Source organism: Camellia sinensis, chromosome 12 (genome assembly GCF_055761805.1).
Source record: "Camellia sinensis isolate YWXY chromosome 12, ASM5576180v1, whole genome shotgun sequence".
In the NCBI taxonomy this organism is placed as follows: Eukaryota; Viridiplantae; Streptophyta; class Magnoliopsida; order Ericales; family Theaceae; genus Camellia; species Camellia sinensis.
Genome location: NC_138972.1, coordinates 122645560 through 122669393, shown reverse-complemented (window position 1 = coordinate 122669393; position 23834 = coordinate 122645560). Strand labels below are relative to the sequence as shown.

The following is a 23834-nucleotide window of genomic DNA, read 5'->3' as shown; positions in this document are numbered from 1 at the left end:
TGTTCTTGTGCAAACGAGGAATTCATAATAAAAATGATGAATTACAAATACATCTCTGAAGTTTATTTAAAATATGAATAGTCTCTTTGTGGTTTGAAAAATTACAAATACTTTCCTGTCAAAATTTTTCATTTAACAGAATTAATTGAAAAAGTACAATTTTTAACTGTTCACCTATATAATAATAAAATTATATGAATTATTAATTGAAATAAAATTTTAACAATATTAAAAACTGTTAATTGACTTGATGGTTTATTAATAAAATGACCTATTTATTATGAAATTAGAAATCTTAAAGTGCATAATATAATTCTTAGAATCACAGGGAGTAATTTGTAATTTAAGTAAATCTTAAAAAATGTGTTTGTAATTTACTCTAATAAAAACAAACCAGTGAAAATTTTAATTGAGTATAATTTATAATTTGTAACATTTTTTGTATTTTTATGTATTTATTAATTTTTTAAAATATTTTTTCATAAATTTTTTATTTTTTAGATACATCTAAGTAAGGTGTATCTAAAAAGTAAAAAAAAAATGTTTAAAATTTAAATAATATTTACTAAAAACAAAAAAAATACAAAAACAAAAAATTTAATTCAAAAAACTCAAACCAAACACATTGATTATTTTTGTAAAATTTTAAATTGATTGAAATTACTTAGTCAAGTGATCAGATTATGATCATATAAGAAAATGAATGATTATAATAAAAGTGAAGCGTGACGTTTAACAGCTATTTATTTTATTTTATTTGTCACTTTTAGATATCCTTGACAAAAATTAAATCATTTTTATAAAATAAAAAAACTTCATTAAAGAAAGAAAAAAAAAGGTTAAAAAGTTGGATTTTTTTCTTTTATTTTTTTAAAAAACACTTTTTTGAAGTTTTTTTTATAATTATTTTTAAAATCTTTCTAGGTTATGAAAATAACATAGTTCAACAATAAATAAATAAAAATCACTAAAAATAATTTTTTTTTAAAAAAGAAAAATAATTATGATTTACGGCTGTTTGTCCCCTCTGATTCGATTTTGTAACCGACTGCGTGGAATTAAATAGTAATTCTTACTTTAAAAATTTCAAAAAAAACACTCATTTAAAAAATGTGTGCAATTATTGCAGAAAAAGTCTACAGTCCAGACTTTTAGGGATCAGGAAAACAATGGTTAGGATTAAATTAGTGTGTTTTGGAGCACATAGGTCCGTTTATTTTTAGAGATAGAATAGAAGGGATTCATAATGAAAAGATTGATAGTGAGAGAATTAATAGTGAGAAATTGTTGAATTATTTTTATATAAAATAATAAAACAAATAAAAAAATATAAAAAATTAAACATTATATTTAAAAAAAATTCTCAATTTATAAAAAATAAAAAAAATAAATTTTTTTTAATCCCCTCACTATTTTTCTAATACCATCTCTACCTCTTCCTTACCAATCCTCCTTCCTCCTCCTTACTAATACCAAGGGATTACTAATCCCCTCCCTATCTCTCAATCCCCTCCTCACTATTAAACCCAATCTCCTCCCTATAATCCCAAACAAACGGGCCATATAGTTAAAATAAATATGAGTCACACATTATATTTTTAGATAAAATTTTAAGTAATAATTTTGAATTTGTAAAATTATCCATTATTGCATGTCTAAAAAATCTTGCTTACTTGATTTTATTTATTTATTTTTATTATCATTATGATTAATTTAAATAGTGAGTTATCATATTTATATTTGTGTTTGATAATAAATAATTGGGTAGAGTATCACATGGCACAAAATTACTGGTACCCATTAGTTTACTAAAATATAATGACACAATACTATATTCATATTTGTAAAGTATTAGTTTTTGCACAACATTTTATATTGTACACTTTCTTAAAAACTTTCTTAGTCTTTGTTTCTCGACATTAGAAAATTTGGACAAGGTCGATTAAAATCTTATGCATTTGATTTAGTTGTTATGTTTAAATTTTAAATTCATGAATATAAAATTATAAGACGGGATAAATGTCCCATAGAGAAGATGAAAAAAAGATTTTTGCTTCTATTCTATTTCTCTTCTTTTTATATATCAAATTTAAAATTCAAATACAATGAATGAAAAACAAAATTTAGGATTTTTTTTTTTTTTCTTCACCAAACTACAACAGTACTTTTGTTACTTTCATCCATAAGAAGAGCAAATAGTTCATAAAATTATTGTCAACAATGCAAAATATGTCGTTGGTCCTCCACCTTTTGCCCCTAAAAAAATATATAAAAAAAACCCATCCAACAAATTTTAATAATACTCAACAAATAAATTCCAACTTAAAAAGAAACTTGAAACTTTTAAATTATGATTCTTAAATACACATCATAATATGAACCGTTATATTTAAGTTATTGCAATTATTGATTGGTTTTCAAATCAACCATATCAACCCCGTACCACATCATTACAGTTGAATTTAAATATATGCTTTAAAGATTTCTAGCATTTCCGTCAATTTGTATGGCATGGAAATAGAAATGCTAAGACTTCTAAATTTATCTCCAATGACATGGACTCTTGCATGTTATTTTATTTAATAATTAATTAACTTAGATGTGATCTCTTGTCATGTGAATATATTTAAAAGTGTTATTTTAGAGATTGCTAACATTAACCACACAGGAAAATTGTTTTCAATAACTTTGCTCTTTAAACCTAATGACTTACAAAATTCACACATAAAACTATGAGTAAAAGATATATAAATAAAATAATAAAATATATACAAAAATAAAGTGAATAGTATTTTCCAAATATCATATTATTGATCGATCATTCTCAATCCTAAATTTTAGGAATACATGTCTTACTTTCCATGGACAAAGCCGGCCGATATATAGAACATGAAAACCAGAGGACAATACCTTCCATTATTATTAATATTGTATATGTAATGTAATGTATGTTTTTTTTATTTTTTTAAATAAGCAAAAATAAAAAGTGATTTCCTTGCAAAAAAACCTTTGCCATATGTAGTTGGAATTGGAGTTGGACTTTATTAATTAGAAGCTCTTCCTTGGACCAAGTCTTAATTGGAGTTTCTCTGCCTATTTTTCTAACAAAAAATGATTTACTATCAGGCTACGTTTGGCAAGTAACTATTTCAGTCAAAAAATTATTAAAATCGTCTAAAGATTTTCAACTCATACAAAAAAGGTCAAATATTTCTTCTCATTCAATTTACAAAGCCAAAGATTTTTCCCATTTACACTACTTTTTACATATTTTTTTCGTAAAAATTTAAAAAATCCTTCTCAAATATGTTAATTTTTTTCACCTTATATTTTAATAAAAAAAAATCAAAAAGCCATTTTCCAAACAAACCCAAGTACTTTCATACGAAGAAACTCATTCAAACGATATATCAACAATATTTTTGAAATTACAAGCCAAAATAGGCACATCATTCTGTATAAAAATACTATTTATATATCGCTACTCTTTCTCAAATGAGAACACAAGGAAATAAAAGAACAAGAAAAGAATGTATGTTGTGGTCTTTAGACTATTTGACCTAGTTAGTTGGATCATACTTAATTAGATGTTTGTCTTTGGACTTAATCTTAACTGGGGGTTGGTGCTTTCTTATCTTTTAATCCCAATGGGCTTAATTAAGGCCAAACAAAATAATCATACAAGGACTTGAGAATTAGCTCATGTCTTGCCGTTCTAGTAGGGGAAAAGAAAACAAAAGAGAAAGAAGAATTGATGGAATATTACTGATGTCGTTTTGGTGATTGACAGTAAGAACGTCGTTACATTGATTTCTTTGATGATTTCTGCTGAATTATTCTATTAACCTCATGTCATTTGTTATGCTAATATCCAGTCCAATGGACTGTTCAAGAAACCAATCCAATTATAAAGTAGTAATATAAATAAACTAAGTACACATAATACAATATATACGTAATTTGGCAATATGCTACGTCTTTGAGTCAAAGTAGATCAAATCCATTATACACAATTGTCACAATCTTACCAAAACCAAACTTTGTCAAGCTAAGAAGCCTAGAATGGAATTGCAAACAAGATATATAAGATATATATACAAGGTTCAATAACATGTCTACGTCAACGAATGATAGGAGATCAAATCCATTCTAAGCAATAATTATAGAGGTCTGAATCACTTTAGTCTACAATGCTTTCACACACTCTCGTTGAAATCCTAACTGAAATAGTACAATAAATACCACCAAACTTCATGCCGAGAGTGCTACCCCAGACTCATATTCCCTTGTTGATTTTTGAACAGTGTTAACGTCAATAGAGGTGGTCATGAATCGGATTGGTTTGATTTTAAAGTGATCATGGGACTAAACCGTTTCTTATGATTTTTAAAAAATTAAAACTAGAACCAGCCATTGAAGCTATGTCATCAAACCAAAACTAAAGTACAAATACCAATTTGGTTCTACAATTCTAAACTATGTTATATCAGAAAATCTTAATCATCAACAGAAGATCAATTAATTGCAACAGTATCTAGAAGAAACTTGAATTTAATTTAATTAAATACACTGAGACATTGGAATTGAAGTTCTATCGTGGCGCTTAATATATCCCCCTCTCATGAAAAATATTCGAAAATCCAGTCATCTACTTCCCTGAGCTTCCAAGATTGACAGCAGCCTAACCAGTAAACACAACATTTGTAATGTCTGGAAACCTCTCCTTTATTGCTGCTTTGACTCCAGATCCAATGGAGTCAGGCCCTACATACTTTACAAGGCAATCGCCACCCTCAACAGATAATACTTGCACATTCCCACCATAGTTCTTTATGGCTGGCCTCAATATATCAAGATGGCCATTCACCGCCTACATTTACACAGCAGGAAATTCTAATCACTCCCAAATTTCAACGTAGTTCATATTATTGCTATCAATGGATGAAATTCAAGATATTTTGGTATTGTTTTTACTCCCTTCGTAGCTCAGGTTAGCAAAAGATTACGTCTACCGTTGTCTCACTTGTGTGGTCATCATCATACACTTGGCGAATATCCTTGACTGCATCTCCAAATTTTTCCTTCAGTACTCGTTCAATCCCCATTTTCATGGTAGTTGTTGAGCTACGGCAGCTTCCACATGCTCCTGTTTTCCATTTACCATCGAAATCTTAGCCAGTTGACAACAAAAAATGAATTTGCAAGGCTCAAAATTTGAAACACCACTCAGACTTTGTATAATTATGTTGAAAATCTAATGACCATTTTCACCCTAGAAACACCGCTCAGGAACACGAGTAACAAATTTTAATGACTAGTTCAGACAATGAGGGGAAACAAACTTTCTCGAGTTTATACTGGTCACCCACCTCAACAATTTCAAGTTTCAGCCATTTCTGATTCATTCCAAACCACAAATTTAGCAATGGTTTATTTGTCATCTTAAAGCCATCATGGCATTGATTGGCAGCTGAAATGGGATGTGGTTGCAAACATGTTTAATGAATGAAAGCTTTACGCATGCCTGGTTTTGCTTATAATGTGTGTTCTGATAAGTGGGACAGTAGAATTTAGAAAAATACTTATCTAGTGTCACGGGAATAACATAAATCACCAAATTCTTGATATCTCATCGACAGTGCCAAGTGTCACGCTGTCTAGCAAATTTACATCATCTAGATGATTTTGGATGCCTCAGCTGCATGCAGTATGATAGTTTTTGAGTTAGTTGGAAGTTTCAATTGCATGCTTGTTTTATTCTTCCTCTTTTGTTTTTATTCATTGCATCTGAGGTATGGGATCTAAAATTCAACACATGAAGGCTCTAAAATCTACATCATCTCTATGTTTATGATTTGCAAAAGATCTAGTTTCGTGAACATCTTCAGGACAAAGTCGTTATGGACTTAATGTCAGCTTTAATACTTGAACGCTTACAGAAAATCTATGAAGCACTGACACGTTCCTAGGGCCTACGTACGAGTGTCGGACACGTATTGGACACAAACATCTCTCTAACGTGTCCTCTTTTTTTTTTTTTTTGAATTTTTGCAGTCGGAGACGCCATGGACACGCTGTGACACTTTCCGAACACGTCTGAGGTGGATCAAAGCCCTAACTATTGGAGAGAAAGAGAGAACGACAGAAAGAGGTCGAGGGAGGAGAGGAGCAAGGAAAGAGAAATAGAGACAGAGAAAGAGATCAAGAGAGGAGAGAAGATAGAGATCGAGGGAGGAGAGGAGAGGAGACAGAGAAAGAGAGCGAGGGAGGAGAGGAGAGGACCCCTAACCTGTTCACATCAACTGAAGAAGCTGAGGTATTCGTCTGCTATCTTCTTCTTCGCCTCGTCCTCTTTGTCTTCTGTCTCCATCTTCTTCTCCTTCTTCTTCTCCTCCCTTTGCTTCGATGTATGCTCTCTCTCTCTCATTTGACTTTCCCCCTTTGCTGATTCACTTTCCCTCTTTTTTATTTCACCCGTTTCTCTCTCTCTCTCTCTCTCTCTCTCTCTCTCTCATCCTTTATTTTCTTCCCTCTCTCTTTTTTTCTTTTTTCTTTTTTTTATCTTTATTTTTGTTAAACCTAAAATTCATAAAATAAATTATTTTTATTTAAAAAAACTCATTTTTTATTAAAAAAATTTAAAAATATGTTTATTAATTTTATTATTATTGTAATTGTATAAAAATTAATGATTTTCTTTTTATTTTAGACATATAATAAATAAATAAAATTATATATATTAAACGTGTCCCCAGCGTGTCGTGTCCCCCATTTTTTTAAAATTTGCGTGTCCCCGTATCCGTGTCGTGTCCCGTGTCCGTATCCGTACTTCATAGCAAAAAATGCAAAATTGAAATTGGTATGATTGAAAGATTTTCATCGAGTGCACGCATCACACTCATCCTGAATCTTTCACTGCAAATCTCCTAGTCCGTATTCTTATTGCATGACATAGGAGGCAATTCCAAAGGTAAAGAGCTCATAAAACTTTTTTGATTGTGTTTGGGAGAGTTTTCAAAAACAATTTTCTACTTTCAGAGAGTAATAGAAAACAGAAAATATCAAACCACGCCTTGTATCCTAATCAAGGAAAGTCTACTACATGAATCCTTTTTCGCCATTGTATTCTATCAAGGGCTATATGATAAGTCAAATTAAATCAATTCATATCCTTTTTTTACTATCGCATCCCATGTTAGCTTAGATCTTCCCCTCTCCCTAACATCTCCATTTATGGTCTTCGTTGTAAATGGCCAAATCACCTTAACCTGTTTTCTTTCAACTTATTTCAAGAGTAGTGCAATTCAGCCCCAAAAGTAAGACCCATTTTTCAAACCCACTGACGTGGCAATCTCTTAGAATATCCAAGACAACTTTCTCTCATATCTTCTCTAACAATCAGCCAATCACCCCTTTTACACATCACTGATTGTAGAAAGTGGGTCTATAAAATGGATTTGTATCTCATTTTCCTATTTTCATCTTATTTCTAATTTCACGAATACATCCATTTCTAATTCTACCTTTCCTACACACATCTCTCTAACCATTCTAATCTCAGCTGCACTCATTTTATCCGCACATTGTTTCTTGATTTCCCATAAAACTGAAAATAAAACTAAAATTCATTTTGTTTGTCTCAGACATTGTTTTCAAAAAACCCGAGTTAAAAACAATCAATTACCATGATGATGTTTTCTACAATGTTCTGATTGAAACCCAGAAGCAAAAATGAAAAAAGAAAAACAAAGACGCCCTCATTGAATAGTATCTATCAGGCAAGCTCAAAAACCAATACTAACAAAAATTGAATGTTCATTTGGAAATAAAATAAGATGAATATAATCAATTCAATTAGATTAAACCATAAAACAATGAAAGAATAGGCCAGAAATAAACAAACCTTGGAGTTTGAGAGAGATGACACCGTCTGCGACGGAGACGACGTCGACGTTGCCACCATCGGAGATGAGATAAGGCCGAACGTCCTCAAGAACCATGTCAACGTTCTGAGGTGTGAGTTCGAAAATCTTGGCCGAGTAGAGTCCCGGAGGAGACCCACTGGCTGAGGCTTTAACTGCCCATTTTTGAGGAACTAATCTGGGTCCTCCTTGGAATGAAACGAAAGATGGAGATTTGTGGGATTTATTCGAGATTTTTTGGGGGGAATGAGAGGGGTCGATTTGGGGAGGACAACCCAGTTGCTGATATTGATGCCATCGTCGTCGAGCTCTTGTGCTGCAGAGAAGAAAGGTAGATTGAAAGGTGCGGGAGGGTTAGTGCCCGTTTGGCATGTGGGTTGGGGTTATGTTAGGGTATGTGGTGAGTCCGGTTCGATTAGGTTTGATTAGGTTCAAACCTGAGCCTAGTTTGGGACCCGAGTATGGGTTTGAACTATCATTTTGAAGTCGGACTCAGCCGCTCTTGGCCGGCCTGTGGTCTTTCTTAGGCCTGAATACGCTTTAAATCTATACTTAATTTTTTGACTTATAGACTGGTTTGATTTAATTTAAATTTTAACCGAAGTCTGTGAGACCCGACATGGGCCGGTCCAAAATCCGAGCCCGATGTCATGTGGACCGGGTTAAATTTACACCCCTATATTAGGACTTTTTAATTATAAAAAGATAAAATAAATTTTTTAAGCTCAGATTGAAAGTTGTTATATATAAACTATAATTTTTTCATTTTTTCTTTTATAAAAGTTAAAAGAGTTAAAAAGTTCATCCTAAACGAACTTATTTTAACCTCAAATTAAAATAGTTAAGAAAGTCTAAAGCCAAAAGTCAACTCATATTCCAAATGAAGCCTTGTGATTCATTAATGTTTGGTAAAAGAAAAATGAATAATGTTTGGTAGCCCGAATTATGTGGCTTGAATGGCTCGAATTCTGTAAAACGACGTCGTCTTACACCCAAAACGACGTCATTTTGGGTGTTTCGAGCCATTTGAGCCATGTATTTTCGGGGCACCAACCATTGCTGAAGAAAAATACTACAAACTACAAAGGTTTCGTTTGGGAACTGTGTTGCTTTTTAATTTTTTGGTTTTTTGGCTGGCCTTATTTGGAAACATTTTATTTTAGTAATTTTTAGCTTTTTACAAAAAAAATGTGTAAAAAATATATGCAGTTATGCTGGAAAATGTTATAGGTCGCAAATTGCGGACCTCACACCCATGCGAGACATTTGATTATTTATTTAGTAGAAAATTTTGTATCCTTAACATTATTCCTATTATGCTATGGACTCCAAATAATCTATCAAATTTTCTATCATACATCTCACATAGGTATGGGATCCACACACATGTGAGTTTGTGTGGGCATTACCCATGTGAGAGGTTTGGTAAAAAATTGACAAATTATTTGGGATCTGTAGCATTTTTATTTTAGTCTCGGCTAAAATGTCTCGTTTGGGTAAGACTCTTTGACTTCTGTGAGAGAAAACGTGAAATGATTATAATTTAAATGTGATATTTTTGTCTTATTAATTTTTTAACGTATTTTATCTTTTTACAACCATTTTAACCTTTTAATCTCCCAAACCTTGAATGCCAAATTAGGGCAAAATTTTTATCAAATTTTGTGGCAAATGTTGCAAGTCTATGTGACATTTGGTAAAAGATTTAGAGTATAACTTGTAGAGAGAGTAAAGTTAGAGATATTTGAGGAACTATGAAAAAGGTTAATTTTTTAGTTTTTTTTATTGTAGCTTTTTTTTTTTGGAAAAGCGTGAAAAAAATAAAGATAATGTGATCTAAAGAATCAATTGTTAACATAAATTTCAGAACTTCATGTTTCGGATCATTTACCATGTATATCATCAAGAAAACAAGACTAAAACAACATACCTGAATCTATCGATGAACGGTTAAACGGAAGCGTCTGATTGTCAATAAAACCTTTGATATTGACTATGTTATTGCCTCCTAATCCTTTCCCTTATGTGCCTTATGTTTCTCCTTGAGAGGATTTAGAAAACAAAACAGTATTCTTGTTTTTTCACTCTTGGGAAGGAATAGGGACCATAACCTTTTAAAGGTTGTAATTGGTTTTCATAACTGAAAGGTAATGAAAACCAATAAATTAACCATTATTGGTTTCATAACTGAAAGGTAATAAAAACCAATAAATTAACCATTATTAGTTTCATAACTGAAAGGTAATAAAAACTAATAAATTAACCATTATTATTATTGGTTTTAAAACTGAAAGGTAATGAAAACCAACTTTAACCAATATGTTTTAATTTCTATTTCTGCCCCTCATAGAAATAGAAATTATACAATTAGTATCTACACATTAGGTCCATAACACATATATACCCTTAAGCCTATTAACTAAATTGAATCACTTAAATTGTAGGCTTCTTATAAATGATAACACCACATTTAATTATGTAGTCCCATTGAGACATTATCTAACAATCTCCCACTGGACCACATATGTATCTTGAAAAATGTGCTTAACTTTAGTGAGCTCAGAAATTTGTTATCATAACTTGAGGGTATCCAAACAATCTTGTCCATTAACTATATTAATATAGGATCAAAGCGGTCTTCGTTACATCAATCGTAACTCGACCCACCAATGGTCACGTATACAAATATAGCTAAATGACATAGATCAATCATGGATGCGTAGCATGGAAATTACATGTGATGTGATCCATACATGCCTATGTCCAACTGGTCCTACTTAACTTTATTGAGATCAATACTTCAAAATACGTAACAGAGCGTAATAAACTGAATACTTCATTTCTGCAGAAATTAATCTAATTACATAAATAAAACTCAAGGCTGACATAAAGCAGTAATATAAATTCAAACTCCCACTAAACCAGAATGTTCTCAAATAGAACAACACCCATATGAGCAGTGTGCTCATGAAAGACCTTGGGTGGTAGTTTCTTCGTAAGTGGATCCGCTATCATGGAGTTTGTCCCAATGTGCTCTATGGAAATCTGTCCACTCTGCACTCTTTCTTTTACAACTAGGAACTTGATATCAATATGCTTTGATTTTGTCGAGCTCCTGTTGTTATTGGAATATAAAACTGCAGACTTATTGTCACAATATATCTTAAGTGGTCTTTCAGTGTCTTCCAAAATACGCAACCCAGTGACAAAATTCCGCAGCCATATCCCTTGGTTTGATGCCTCATAACATGCTACAAACTCTGCAGCCATGGTGGATGAAGCTATGAGCGTCTGCTTTGCAGACCTCCAAGAAATTGCTCCACCAGCTAACAGATAAATATAGCCTGATATGGATTTCCTACTGTCTTGGCATCCAGCAAAATCGGAGTCGGAATATCCAATGACCTCTAACTTATCCGATCTCCTGTATGTGAGCATATATTCCTTTGTTCTCTGTAAATATCGCATAACACGCTTGACTGCTTTCCAATGATCCATGCCAGGATTACTTAAATATCTGCCTAACATGCCAACTATAAACGCAATATCCGGACGCGTACATACTTGAGCATACATTAGACTCCCTACAGCCGAGGCATAAGGAATCTTCTGCATTTCTTGAATTTCAAGACTGTTCTTCGGGCATTGGCTGAGACTAAACTTGTCTCCCTTAGCAACCGGGGTTTCACCTGATTTACAATTTTGCATGCCAAATCTAATGAGTATTTTTTTCGATATAGCTCCTTTGTGATAATCCCAGAATACCACGAGAACGATCTCGGAGTATTTCGATTCCTAATACAAAGGAAGCATCACCAAGATCTTTCATTTCAAAATTCTTAGATAGAAATCTCTTGGTGTCATGTAATAAGTTTATATCGTTTGTGGCAAGCAATATGTCGTCAACATATAAAATCAAAAATATGTGTTTACTCCCACTGAACTTGTGATACACACATTCATCAACAACATTAGTTTCAAAACCATACGAAGTGAGAACTTGATGAAATTTGAAGTACCACTGACGAGAAGCTTGTTTGAGTCCATAGATGGATTTAGTCAATTTGCAAACCATATTCTTTGGCTCTCCTGACACAAAGTTTTCTGGCTGCACCATATAAATTGTTTCTTTAATGTCACCATTAAGAAAAGCTGTTTTGACATCCATCTGATGCAACTCAAGATCAAAATATGCAACAAGCGCCATAATTGTCCTAAAAGAATCTTTCGAAGAAACTGGAGAGAAAGTTTCTTTAAAGTCAATTCCTTCTTTTTGAGTAAAGCCTTTGGCTACAAGACGTGCCTTATACCTCTCCACATTACCATTTGAATCCCTTTTGGTTTTAAATATCCATTTACAACCTATGGGCTTCGTACCAACTGGTAATGAGACAAGTTCCCAAACTTTATTGTCTTGCATAGACTTATATTCTTCATTCATGGCTTCTATCCACTTATGAGAGTTGGAACTTTCCATAGCTTGACGAAAGTTGATTGGATCATCTTTCGACATTCCATTTTCTACCTCATGTTCCTGGAGATATACAATATAATCATCTGAAAATGCAAATCTCCTTTCTCTGGTGGATCGCCTTAATTGTTAACATAAATTTCAGAACATAAACCTTACACTTTGGATCATTTACCATGTGTATTATCAAGAGATCAAGACAAAATGACATACCTGAATCCATCGATGAACGGTTAAACGGAAGCGTCTGATTGTCAATAAAACCTTAATATTGACTTTGTTAGAGCCTTCTAATCCTTTCCCTTATGTGCCTTACGTTTCTCCTTGAGAGGATTTAGAAAACAAAACAGTATTCTTGCTTTTTTCACTCTTGGGAAGGAATATGGACCATAACCTTTTAAAGGTTGTAATTGGTTTTCATAACTGAAAGGTAATGAAAACCAATAAATTAACCATTATTGGTTTCATAACTGAAAAGTAATAAAAACCAATCAATTAACCATTATTAGTTTCATAACTGAAAAGTAATAAAAATCAATAAATTAACCATTATTAGTTTCATAACTTAAAGGTAATAAAAACTAATAAATTAACCATTATTATTATTGGTTTTAAAACTGAAAGGTAATGAAAACCAACTTTAACCAATATGTTTTAATTTCTATTTCTGCCCCTCATAGAAATAGAAATTATACAACTAGTATCTACACATTAGGTCCATAACACATATACCCTTAAGCCTATTAACTAAATTGAATCACTTAAATTGTAGGCTTCTTATAAATGATAACACCACATTTAATTATGTGGTCCCATTGAGACATTATCTAACAATCTCCCACTGGACCACATATGTATCCTGAAAAATGTGCTTAACTTTAGTGAGCTCAGAAATTTGTTATCATAACTTGAGGGTATCCAAACAATCTTGTCCATTAACTATATTAATATAGGGATCAAAGTGGTCTTCGTTACATTAATCGTAACTCGACCCACCAATGGTCACGTATACGAATACAGCTAAATGACATAGATCAATCATGGATGCGTAGCATGGAAATTACATGTGATGTGATCCATACATGCCTATTTCCAACTGGTCCTACTTAACTTTATTGAGATCAATACTTCACAGTACGTAACAGAGTGTAATAAACTGAATACCTCATTTCTGCAGAAATTAATCTAATTACATAGATAAAACTCAAGGCTGACATAAAGCAGTAATATAAATTCAAACTCCCACTAAACCAGAATGTTCTCAAATAGAACAACACCCATATGAGCAGTGTGCTCATGAAAGACCTTGGGTGGTAGTTTCTTCATAAGTGGATCCGCTATCATGGAGTTTGTCCCAATGTGCTCTATGGAAATCTGTCCACTCTGCACTCTTTCTTTTACAACTAGGAACTTGATATCAATATGCTTTGATTTTGTCGAGCTCCTGTTGTTATTGGAATATAAAACTGCAGACTTATTGTCACAATATATCTTAAGTGGTCTTTCAGTGCCTTCCAAAATACGCAACCCAGTGACAAAATTCCGCAGCCATATCCCTTGGTTTGATGCCTCATAACATGTTACAAACTCTGCAGCCATGGTGGATGAAGCTATGAGCGTCTGCTTTGCAGACCTCCAAGAAATTGCTCCGCCAGCTAACAGATAAATATAGCCTGATGTAGATTTCCTACTGTCTTGGCATCCAGCAAAATCGGAGTCGGAATATCCAATGACCTCTAACTTATCCGATCTCCTGTATGTGAGCATATATTCCTTTGTTCTCTGTAAATATCGCATAACACGCTTGACTGCTTTCCAATGATCCATGCCAGGATTACTTAAATATCTGCCTAACATGCCAATTATAAACGCAATATCCGGACGCGTACATACTTGAGCATACATTAGACTCCCTACAGCCGAGGCATAAGGAATCTTCTGCATTTCTTGAATTTCAAGACTGTTCTTCGGGCATTGGCTGAGACTAAACTTGTCTCCCTTAGCAACCGGGGTTTCAACTGATTTACAATTTTGCATGCCAAATCTAATGAGTATTTTTTTCGATATAGCTCCTTTGTGATAATCCTAGAATACCCCGAGAACGATCTCGGAGTATTTCGATTCCTAATACAAAGGAACAATTACCTCATCTTGAATGGGGGTTTGAACTATATTATCTTGAACAACATTGTCTGGTTGAGGATTCGAAATTACTTCTCGAGCAATGACAGGTATAGGAACCTGTGATTGGTCAAAAGTAGTAGTAGGAAGTGGGATTACTCCTGCTTCCTCCTCAAAGACAATGTCTCTAACTGGATTTCTCCCCCCAAACTCAACATCCTCAAAAAATGTTGCAATTCCCGTCTCAAATATTGACCTATTTGTGGGATCATAAAACTTGTAACCCCGTAATCGTTCGGCATAGCCAATAAAGTAGTTGCTAATGGTTTTAGAGTCTAATTTTCGTTCATGAGGTTTATAAGGCCTCGCCTCAACAGGATAACCTTTTAAACAATTATGCTCACATTAAGTTACCAAACAGATAATCTCTAAATAAATTAATTTAATAACAACATCTCAAGATACCTAGCACAACATTAATACCAAACCTTTGGGTAGTGATATTAACTGTAAGTGGTATTCTTGTTGTAATGATCAAACATTGACAATAAGTTATGTCAAATAACAAATCTATCTTTTGATGGATTTATTATTCACATTAGGTTTCCTTGACAATTGGCACATGTTTATCACCACAAAATGTGTGTGTAATTCTGCCGTCTTAATCATGTCTTTGGACCAATAAATACCCGCATGAGATACACAGACATGAATTTCAAAACATTCCATATAAAACAATCTAGACAAGAGAGATCACTTTTGTGACATCTTGTTTGAATTGATTTATATTTAGAACATTAGAAAATTAAATTTCCGTAGACGTTGTATGAAATTACATTAAATTTAAAGATTTCTAAATTTGTTACCCCGTATATGTTATATAATCTGAATCCATCCCAATTATATACATATATATATATATATATATATATATATAAATACATGATGTTCACCATTTGAAAAATGAACCGCCCATCCGAATTATGTTCCATTTCCAGAAAACAAAACAGAATTTGCAGCAGAGGGAAAAACAGAAATACAAAAAATAGAATCTGATTCCAAGAAACTAAATAGGATGAATAAAAGCATATCTATTCTGATAATACACATGATATAACCGCTCTGATACCACTTGTTAACATAAATTTCAGAACTTCATGTTTCGGATCATTTACCATGTATATCATCAAGAAAACAAGACTAAAACAACATACCTGAATCCATCGATGAACGGTTAAACGGAAGCGTCTGATTGTCAATAAAACCTTTGATATTGACTATGTTATTGCCTTCTAATCCTTTCCCTTATGTGCCTTATGTTTCTCCTTGAGAGGATTTAGAAAACAAAACAGTATTCTTGTTTTTTCACTCTTGGGAAGGAATAGGGACCATAACCTTTTAAAGGTTGTAATTGGTTTTCATAACTGAAAGGTAATGAAAACCAATAAATTAACCATTATTGGTTTCATAACTGAAAGGTAATAAAAACCAATAAATTAACCATTATTAGTTTCATAACTGAAAGGTAATAAAAACTAATAAATTAACCATTATTATTATTGGTTTTAAAACTGAAAGGTAATGAAAACCAACTTTAACCAATATGTTTTAATTTCTATTTCTGCCCCTCATAGAAATAGAAATTATACAATTAGTATCTACACATTAGGTCCATAACACATATATACCCTTAAGCCTATTAACTAAATTGAATCACTTAAATTGTAGGCTTCTTATAAATGATAACACCACATTTAATTATGTGGTCCCATTGAGACATTATCTAACATCAATAAGTTAATAAATTAACTTTTTTCCTAGGCCTATTTTGAAAAGTGAATTTTTATTTTTTATTTTTTGACTTATTATAAAATAATGTGCAAAAAAAAAAATAATAATAATAATATATGACCTAAATAAGTTAATAAGCTGACTTCTTTTATCATTCTCAAAAGAGGCCTTATACTCATAAATTCATTGTAGATGTGGCAAAAAAATTGAACCCTCCATTGTTAAATGTATAATAAATCAAAAGTTAATATATATCAAATATATTATTGGGGGTAGAATTAAACATTTCCCAATCAATGATAAGCCCAGCCACAAAACAAATTACATGCAATGCAACAGAAAATATATATATTTTGGGAAAATTAAAAGAAAAATATTTTTGTAATAAAATAATTTTTTAATTTTTAATTTTGTCAATTGAAATTGAAATTGAAATTTTAAATTGTTTATCTATTTTTATTTAGTAAAATTGATAGAAAAATATTTGTTTAGTCATTAAACTATATCGATGTACATAAAATGATTAAAATACTATTATTAAATTTAATGACAAAAATATTATTTTTTAGTCAATTTTATTTGACGAAAATAAATAAATTGTTTAAATTAAAAACAAATCAAAATATTAAAATTTAAATTAATAAAAATTAAAAATTCATAATTTATTTTGTCACAATGATCATTTTATTTTATTTTTTTGTAATTTCTCCTAAATTTTTTGTATTTAATTTTGAGACATGACATAATAAGTATCATTACTATGAAGAATGATGTAAAGTATTATTTTAAAACCAAATAATCTCTCTTAGAGACTGTTTGGCATGTGATTTTTTGGGTAAAATTATTAAAAAATCAAAACATCCATCACATTACTCTTTTTGTTTTTCCACATGTGTTTTTGTAAAAAAAATGAAAAAGTCAAATAAAGTGATTGTTTGGGATTTTCTTATTTAGTGTATTTTTTGACTTTTTCTAAAATAAAAAAAAATATATAAATAAATATGATCCAAATAAATACACTTATTTTTCAAATAATTTCTAATTCCCAAACGAGCCACAATCTGGAGATACTAATAAAAAAAAATTAAGACATAACGTTATTTATATTATAATCTAATACCAATTACGTAATTGAGTGACAAAATATAACTAACTCAATAAGCATCGTATGATTTTTAATTTATAATTTTTTTCTTAAAGTTTAAATACTGCAAAAGAGAGATTGAGTTTAAAAATAATAGAAGTTTGTCTTTAGTCCATCCATTCAGCTTGATCCAATAGGTTAACAAGAAATTTTGGATTAAGCACATTACTAGTTCTTAAAATATGTATCATTTTTGGTATCTATTTTTGTAATTTTTTCAATTTGTGTAAGAGAGGTTAACTTGAGCCTATTAAATTAATTAGGCCTAATCGGAGTCTAATCGGAAAACCCAAAATTAGTGGACCTAGAGAAATTATCGCCAAGTAGGCTAAAGTGAATTATATTGAACAAGCCTGCAAGAAAGTCAGCAAATTGAGTCGAGAAAGACCCATCATGTTTATATCTCTGAAGAGAGCCCAACAAGCTCATCCAAAGAGACCTAGGTCATACGATCATCCGATAAGGTGAACTGTTGCTTTTAGAGAAGATAAAACCCTCAGAGAAGATCCATCATTTGAGGTATTTGTTTAGTCTTGAAATGGCTCAAAATCATGAATCTAGAGGCCTATTTGAGCTTGGACTCGAAAAGATTCGGATCCACAAACCCAAAGATCCGAAGTGCTTGGCTTTGAACGGATTCAAATACAAAACTCGCTTTGTTAATGAGTCCCAGAACACCTATGGGTTCGGAGCTTTACGGGATCGACGCACCAGAACCATGGAATGATGGAGTTTGAACAAAGAACTTGATCCCGAGAACAATGTGTGAAGATAAATTCACTCTTCGGTTAAACTAGTCTATACCCGAATCAAGGTGACACGATTTAAGGGGTCCCTGAGACTCGACAATATTTGCGGAGGGCGTCCTTTGGGATCACCCCTGACTCTTTGGGATGATTGATGATCATTGGTTAGATATGGCTAAGAACAAGGATTCGTTGAGGGGTTGATCTCCTCTTTGGGATTTTTCTCATCCTCAAAGAGATCACTTCTTCGGATAAAATAGCTAGAGAGAATATTTCCCATGTGCCTTGCACATAGACTCCATCGTACATCATGAGGTACCTATAAATAGTACACGCTTGTGGCTTTACAATGGAATGGATTTTGGAGAGACAATTTTTTGGAGAGAATTAGTTTCCCTTCTCCATTATCTATCTTGAGAGTGAAAGTGGGAGATCCATAGGAAAACCTTGCCATTATTCTCTCTCTAACTACTTTGTCTTATTCTTCACCGAATCTCTTATCTCCATCATCTCTTTACTATTGTGTTTCTAATTGTAACCATTGAAGAATTTAAGCCTCTCGTCATTCCTAGAATATTCAAAGTTTCCAAACATTCAAATTTTTCGGCAAACATTTGTAAATTTTGGCCACCTTCGAATTTTTCGGCGACATCCCCAAACCCTTTCGTACAATTTGATTCATGAGATTTATGATTTGAGTTTGAATGGTCCAATTGCTAACAAACATTAGCTTAATCTACAAATAACAGGCCTACTACGGAAATTCACATTGATAATTTGATCAGTTTAATGTGTGGGACTTGTCAACTAATTCATCCCTACAAAAAGATCGCGTTGATTTGATATCGATAACTATTTGATCATATTAAATTTGTGTTAATGGTAACTAATAACTGTGATCTAATCAAGTGGTTATGGTTATCTGATCAACATGATTTTTTAAAAAAATTAAATACTTGATGAGGCCCATATACTGAGTGGTCTAGATTATTGATACGTGTTCCGTAGTGGGTCCATAGAGGCCTAATAGGATGTTCCAATTGGGAAACCTAATTGAAGAGAAGCTAAATCCTAATAATTATTAGAAAAATGATTGATCAATCGAATTTGAGCTCGCCTGAATTGTCCGAATTAATAAGTCAGACAATCAGGGTCACTTTTATCAACTACTGTTGTCATCCTTATCAACCACGATCGTTATCATCGTCTATCGGTGTGCCAATTGGCATCTGCCCGATGATTGACATCTTACCGGATGACCGGTCGAACGATTGTCATGCACAAATTTGGACGAATCCAAATTCGATGGATAAGGTTTTCTTGTCATTATTATAAGAGTAAGAAAATTATTTCATATCTAAGGTTTGAGAGGAAAGAAAATGAAGAATGACAGGAAGATGTATGATTCATGAATTTTGATGGATGTGTGATTCATGAATTTTGATAGAAATATAAATAAAAGAAGAAAAAAAAAAAGAAGGTAAAATGTTAGTAAAATATAGAAGTATGTCAAAAAAAAAAAAAAAAAAATTCTATTCACTCAAGTAAACGAATTCAAATTTTTTTTTTTTGAAAAGTTATATAAAAAAAATTAAAAGTCAAAATAAGCAAAAAAAAAAAATCATTATTTTATTTATATTGTTTTTTTTAATAATTATTTAATTTTTTGATGTCTTTAAAAGGCTGATTTTTTATAATAAAAAAAATTAAAAAGAAAATAACTTAAAGATTAAAATAAATCAAAAACAAAATCAAGCAAACCCCAACAAACATCCAATTAGCATAGGCAACGTGAGATAGGTAAAATTGTTTTAAAAAGATGGTTAAAAGTTAATTTTTTAATTTTTAATTTTTTTTAAATATGTAAAAAATATGATAAGTAATATAACCTAAATTAATTTAAAAATTGAGAACCAACTATTAACCCATTTTTCAAAGAATCTTCAGTCGTCGTCCCGATCAATTGATAGTTTGATCAAATCCCAAATCACTCCATTGGAATGCGCGATATCAAATCAAGCTTTTTTTTTTTAATCAAATTTAAGTGAAATTTGATGAAAATTTTGAATAAAACATTGGATATGCTCTAATAAATTATTTAAATTTATTTTTATACTATCAAAATGATTTCTTTTTTTAACTATTTATTTTTATTAGTTAAATATAACTAATAAAAAAATGTACAATTTAACTTCTTTTTTTCAAATAAAAATCACCTCAAATCCGTATCATTGTCCATGATTAACCTTTTTTCCCAACCCATTTCTATCCCTCTATCTATTTTTTCTATTCACCATTGTTATTACTCTTCTCTTGGGATGTAATTTTGGCCCAGTCCATCCGAGCTCGGGCCGGGCCGGACTGGACTCATGTTGGGTCTTACGGGCTCCCTAAAAAAAAATCGGGTCGAGCCGGGACACAGGCCAGAAAACTAAGCCCAGGCCCAAGACCAGGCCCATGAATATTCGGGCTTTGGGCGGGCCTAAACAGTTTTTAATTTTTTTTTTATTTTTTGTACCAAAATTTTATTATTTTTCATTAAAAATAACATTGGGTATCGGGTGGCCCGGGCGGGCAGGGCCTCAGGCCGGGCTTTTGGGTGGGCCTTGAGCGGGACCAATGGGCGGGGCCAAGCAGGCCGGGCTTCAAAATAATGGTCCAGGCCCAAGGCCTCAGGCTGGGCTTGGGCTCGGGCCTTAACGGACTGGGCCCACATCGGGTTGCGGACGGGCTTCGGACCGCCCGCGGGTCACGGGCCAAAATTACACCCATACTCTTCTCATTTTTGCATCTTACTGACACCGTTCTCATTCATTTTTTAATGGGTAAATTATAAATACACCTCTTGAGATTTACTTAAATTATGAATTGCCCCTGTAATTTGAAAAATTACAAATATCTCTCCGTCAGAATTTTTTATTTAACAGAATTAATTGAAAAAGTGCAATTCCTAACTGTTCACCAATACAATAATAAAATTATCTGAATTATTAATTGAAATAAAATTTTAACATTATTAAAAATGTTAATTAACTTGATGATTTATTAATAAAATGATCTATTTGTTAAGAAATTAGAAACTTTAGGAGGCGGGATGTAATTTTTAAAACCTTGAGGAGAATCTATAATTTCATTAAACCTCAAGAGAGGTGTAGGTAATTTTTCCTTTTTTAATCCATAGCTAATCTAGCATCACTGATAAATTTTTTTTTTATTAAAATTATCTAAATTATTTATATTTTGCTAGCTAAAATTTATATAAAATTAAACTTTGAGATTCCCTTTCTATAAAATTTTAATGGTAAACAAGTAAACTTCAGAATTCTTAAATTAAACCAATATAATATAACCATAAATGAACCAACATTTTGGGAAATGAAGCAACATTTCCGAACAAGAAGAAAACATCCAAAACTTAAATTTTAATATTTATTGAAGCCCAGTGCATCATTCTCTTTCGCAAGCGTTCTGTCTAATTATTCCCGCGCACCCCAACTCTCTCTCTCTCTCACGCAAAAATCCCACTACCTTCAATATGTATTCAACCTTTAACATTTTGTTTTTTATTTCTGTTTTCATTCTATCGCTCATCACTGGCATATTGTTGTTGTGGGCGTCCTCTGTGATATCTGGTATCGAACTCACAGTAGTGCACTTTTCAAACCGCAACCGCAACCGCAACCGCAACGATGGCGAACCCAACGTCGAGCTTCAGTCTTCCAACAATGGCGACACCGACGATGATCAGTCCGGGTCGTTCGAGTTTCAATTTGCTTCTGGCTTCACACCGAGCTATATGACTCCGGCCGACGAGCTGTTTTTGAACAGTGAGATCCGGCCGATGTCACCACTACAAGCACAGCTCCGATGCCAAGAACACGAAGAGGCCTTTCATCACCATCATCCTGATCGCATTGTGGAGTTGGATACTCCGGCGATCGAGTCAGGCCCTGCTTCGAGGCCTCCGGCGATCGATGCTTCGAGGCCTCCGGCGATCGAGTCAGGCTCTGCTTCGAGGTCTTCATCATCTGGAAGGAAGAAGTGGATATTCAAGGTCTTCACTTGCTCATCATCTTCGAGGGACGAGAAGAAGGAAAAGAATAGCAAAACGCAAAAGCAAAAGCGAAGCAAAAAACCGATCGCCGGAAAACTAGCGAACGGCGTCGGAAAGCGTGCGAATAGAGCACAGGAGACGAAGAAGAAGACCTCCTTGCCGGTAGGGCAAGTACTGCTCGGATGTCTAGGGCTGTGCCCTTGATAGATTTACCAGAATTTTTTTTTTTTTTTTTTTTTTTTTTTTTGAGCTTAGCTTTATCAGAACTTTGAAATCTGTCCTCTAGGTTGTAATTTAATTGATGATTTTGATTCTTTCAATATGAAGATATTATTAGGTTCTATCCTTGTGGGACTGTGGTGTTTTGGTATGATGTTAAAAAATTGATCTTTTAATTTTTTATATATAAAAAGTCTTATATTGGGTCATCTTTATTAGTGAGTTCCAATCGTATCAAATGAGTGTGAATTTGGCTGAAGAATGAAAAAGGATTGTTGTTGAACATGGTTGGATCCTTCAATACCTGCTTGGTAGTTAGATTATGATTTACGTTGCTAAAGTTGGAGACGTTTATTGTTTATGACTAGACGGAGTGCATACTAGAACATAGTTTGTGTTAAGGGAGAGAGATGGCCACAGAGATGGTGGATGATACTTATTAGTAAATTAATGAGAAGGAGACCTAGTTGAATACCATAAGGTATTCTCAGTTGCATAGTTTCAACTTTCAAGTACAAGAAGTAGAAACATGCATGGTTTGTCTGACCCCATGTGGTTGACTGAACAATAATGGGTTTCGGAAACAGCAAAAACAAGATCAAGATGACCATATGAAAGGTTTTGTTTAGCAGATCAAATGCCCCAACAGTCCTTTTTGTATGACAGTGGTTACCATCTAGTCACAATTGCATACACTGTTGAAGATTGAAATGGCAAGTTGAAGTGGTTTGAGAAGCATAACCTAACCTTGATGACAAGAGCTACTGAAACAACTGGGCTGTCTGTATATTTAACACATAAAGGGGAAGGGTTTCAATAGAAGGGAAAGAATTTCCTTAAATCCTGATGTTGAAAAAATACATTATCTTTAACTTATGAAAAAAAGTATTGACTATAGAAATTACAAAATCCTGACTTGCACTATTGTTGTCTGTTGTTTGTGTTTGATTTTAATAGTGACAAACAACAACAGTATCTAAGAAAAAAAAAAAAAAAAAAAAAAAAAAAAAAACCAAAGTTTATTGAGCATCCATTCATATACCCTTGAATAATAGTCAATAAGAAAAAGGGCTCTCTAAAGAACAGGTTGATTGATGGTAATGTTATCTCATTCCTTCTTTGTAACGGGGCTTCGTTTAGGCATTATGTATGGAAAACCAGTGGCACATTTATGTATATTTGTATGGTTTCAGTTTTAGTGCTTTCATTTGGGTTTACCTTCTAAGGGAGAGAGAGAAGGCTGTGGTGTATAAGCAATCAGATTTCTGTTCTTATCATTTTTGTTATTGTTAGAGGGAGAGGGTTTAGGGTTTCCGTATGACATTCCTTCTTGAACCACTATTAGTATTATTGTTGTTATTGAACC

The 23834-nt window shown here is 32.6% G+C and overlaps 1 protein-coding gene and 1 pseudogene across 2 annotated transcripts; both read right to left on the bottom strand.

Moving 5' to 3' along the window:
- Positions 1-23834, bottom strand: part of LOC114256761 (mannosyl-oligosaccharide glucosidase GCS1-like) — a 357500-nt pseudogene that overhangs the window by 70811 nt on the left and 262855 nt on the right.
- On the bottom strand, positions 4497-8430 carry LOC145804755 (nifU-like protein 1, chloroplastic). Of its 2 annotated transcripts, none has more exons than XM_082899757.1 (3): positions 7904-8430; positions 5007-5146; positions 4497-4870 (listed from the first exon to the last, which is right to left on the bottom strand). In XM_082899757.1, the coding sequence occupies exons 1-3, from the start codon at positions 7998-8000 to the stop codon at positions 4682-4684; spliced, it is 426 nt and encodes a 141-aa protein (XP_082755883.1). In that variant the 5' UTR covers positions 8001-8430; the 3' UTR covers positions 4497-4681. The 2 variants fall into 2 exon arrangements, with proteins under 2 accessions (XP_082755883.1, XP_082755884.1); XM_082899758.1 differs by having other exon boundaries at positions 5013-5146.

Coding starts and splice junctions, on each gene's coding strand:
- LOC145804755 (XM_082899757.1), bottom strand. CDS start 8,000: ATGGTTCTTGAGGACGTTCGGCCTTATCTCATCTCCGATGGTGGCAAC. Junction 5,147..7,903: donor CATCTCTCTCAAACTCCAAG/GTTTGTTTATTT, acceptor AATGGAAAACAG/GAGCATGTGGAAGCTGCCGT. Junction 4,871..5,006: donor CAAGTGAGACAACGGTAGAC/GTAATCTTTTGC, acceptor GTGTAAATGTAG/GCGGTGAATGGCCATCTTGA.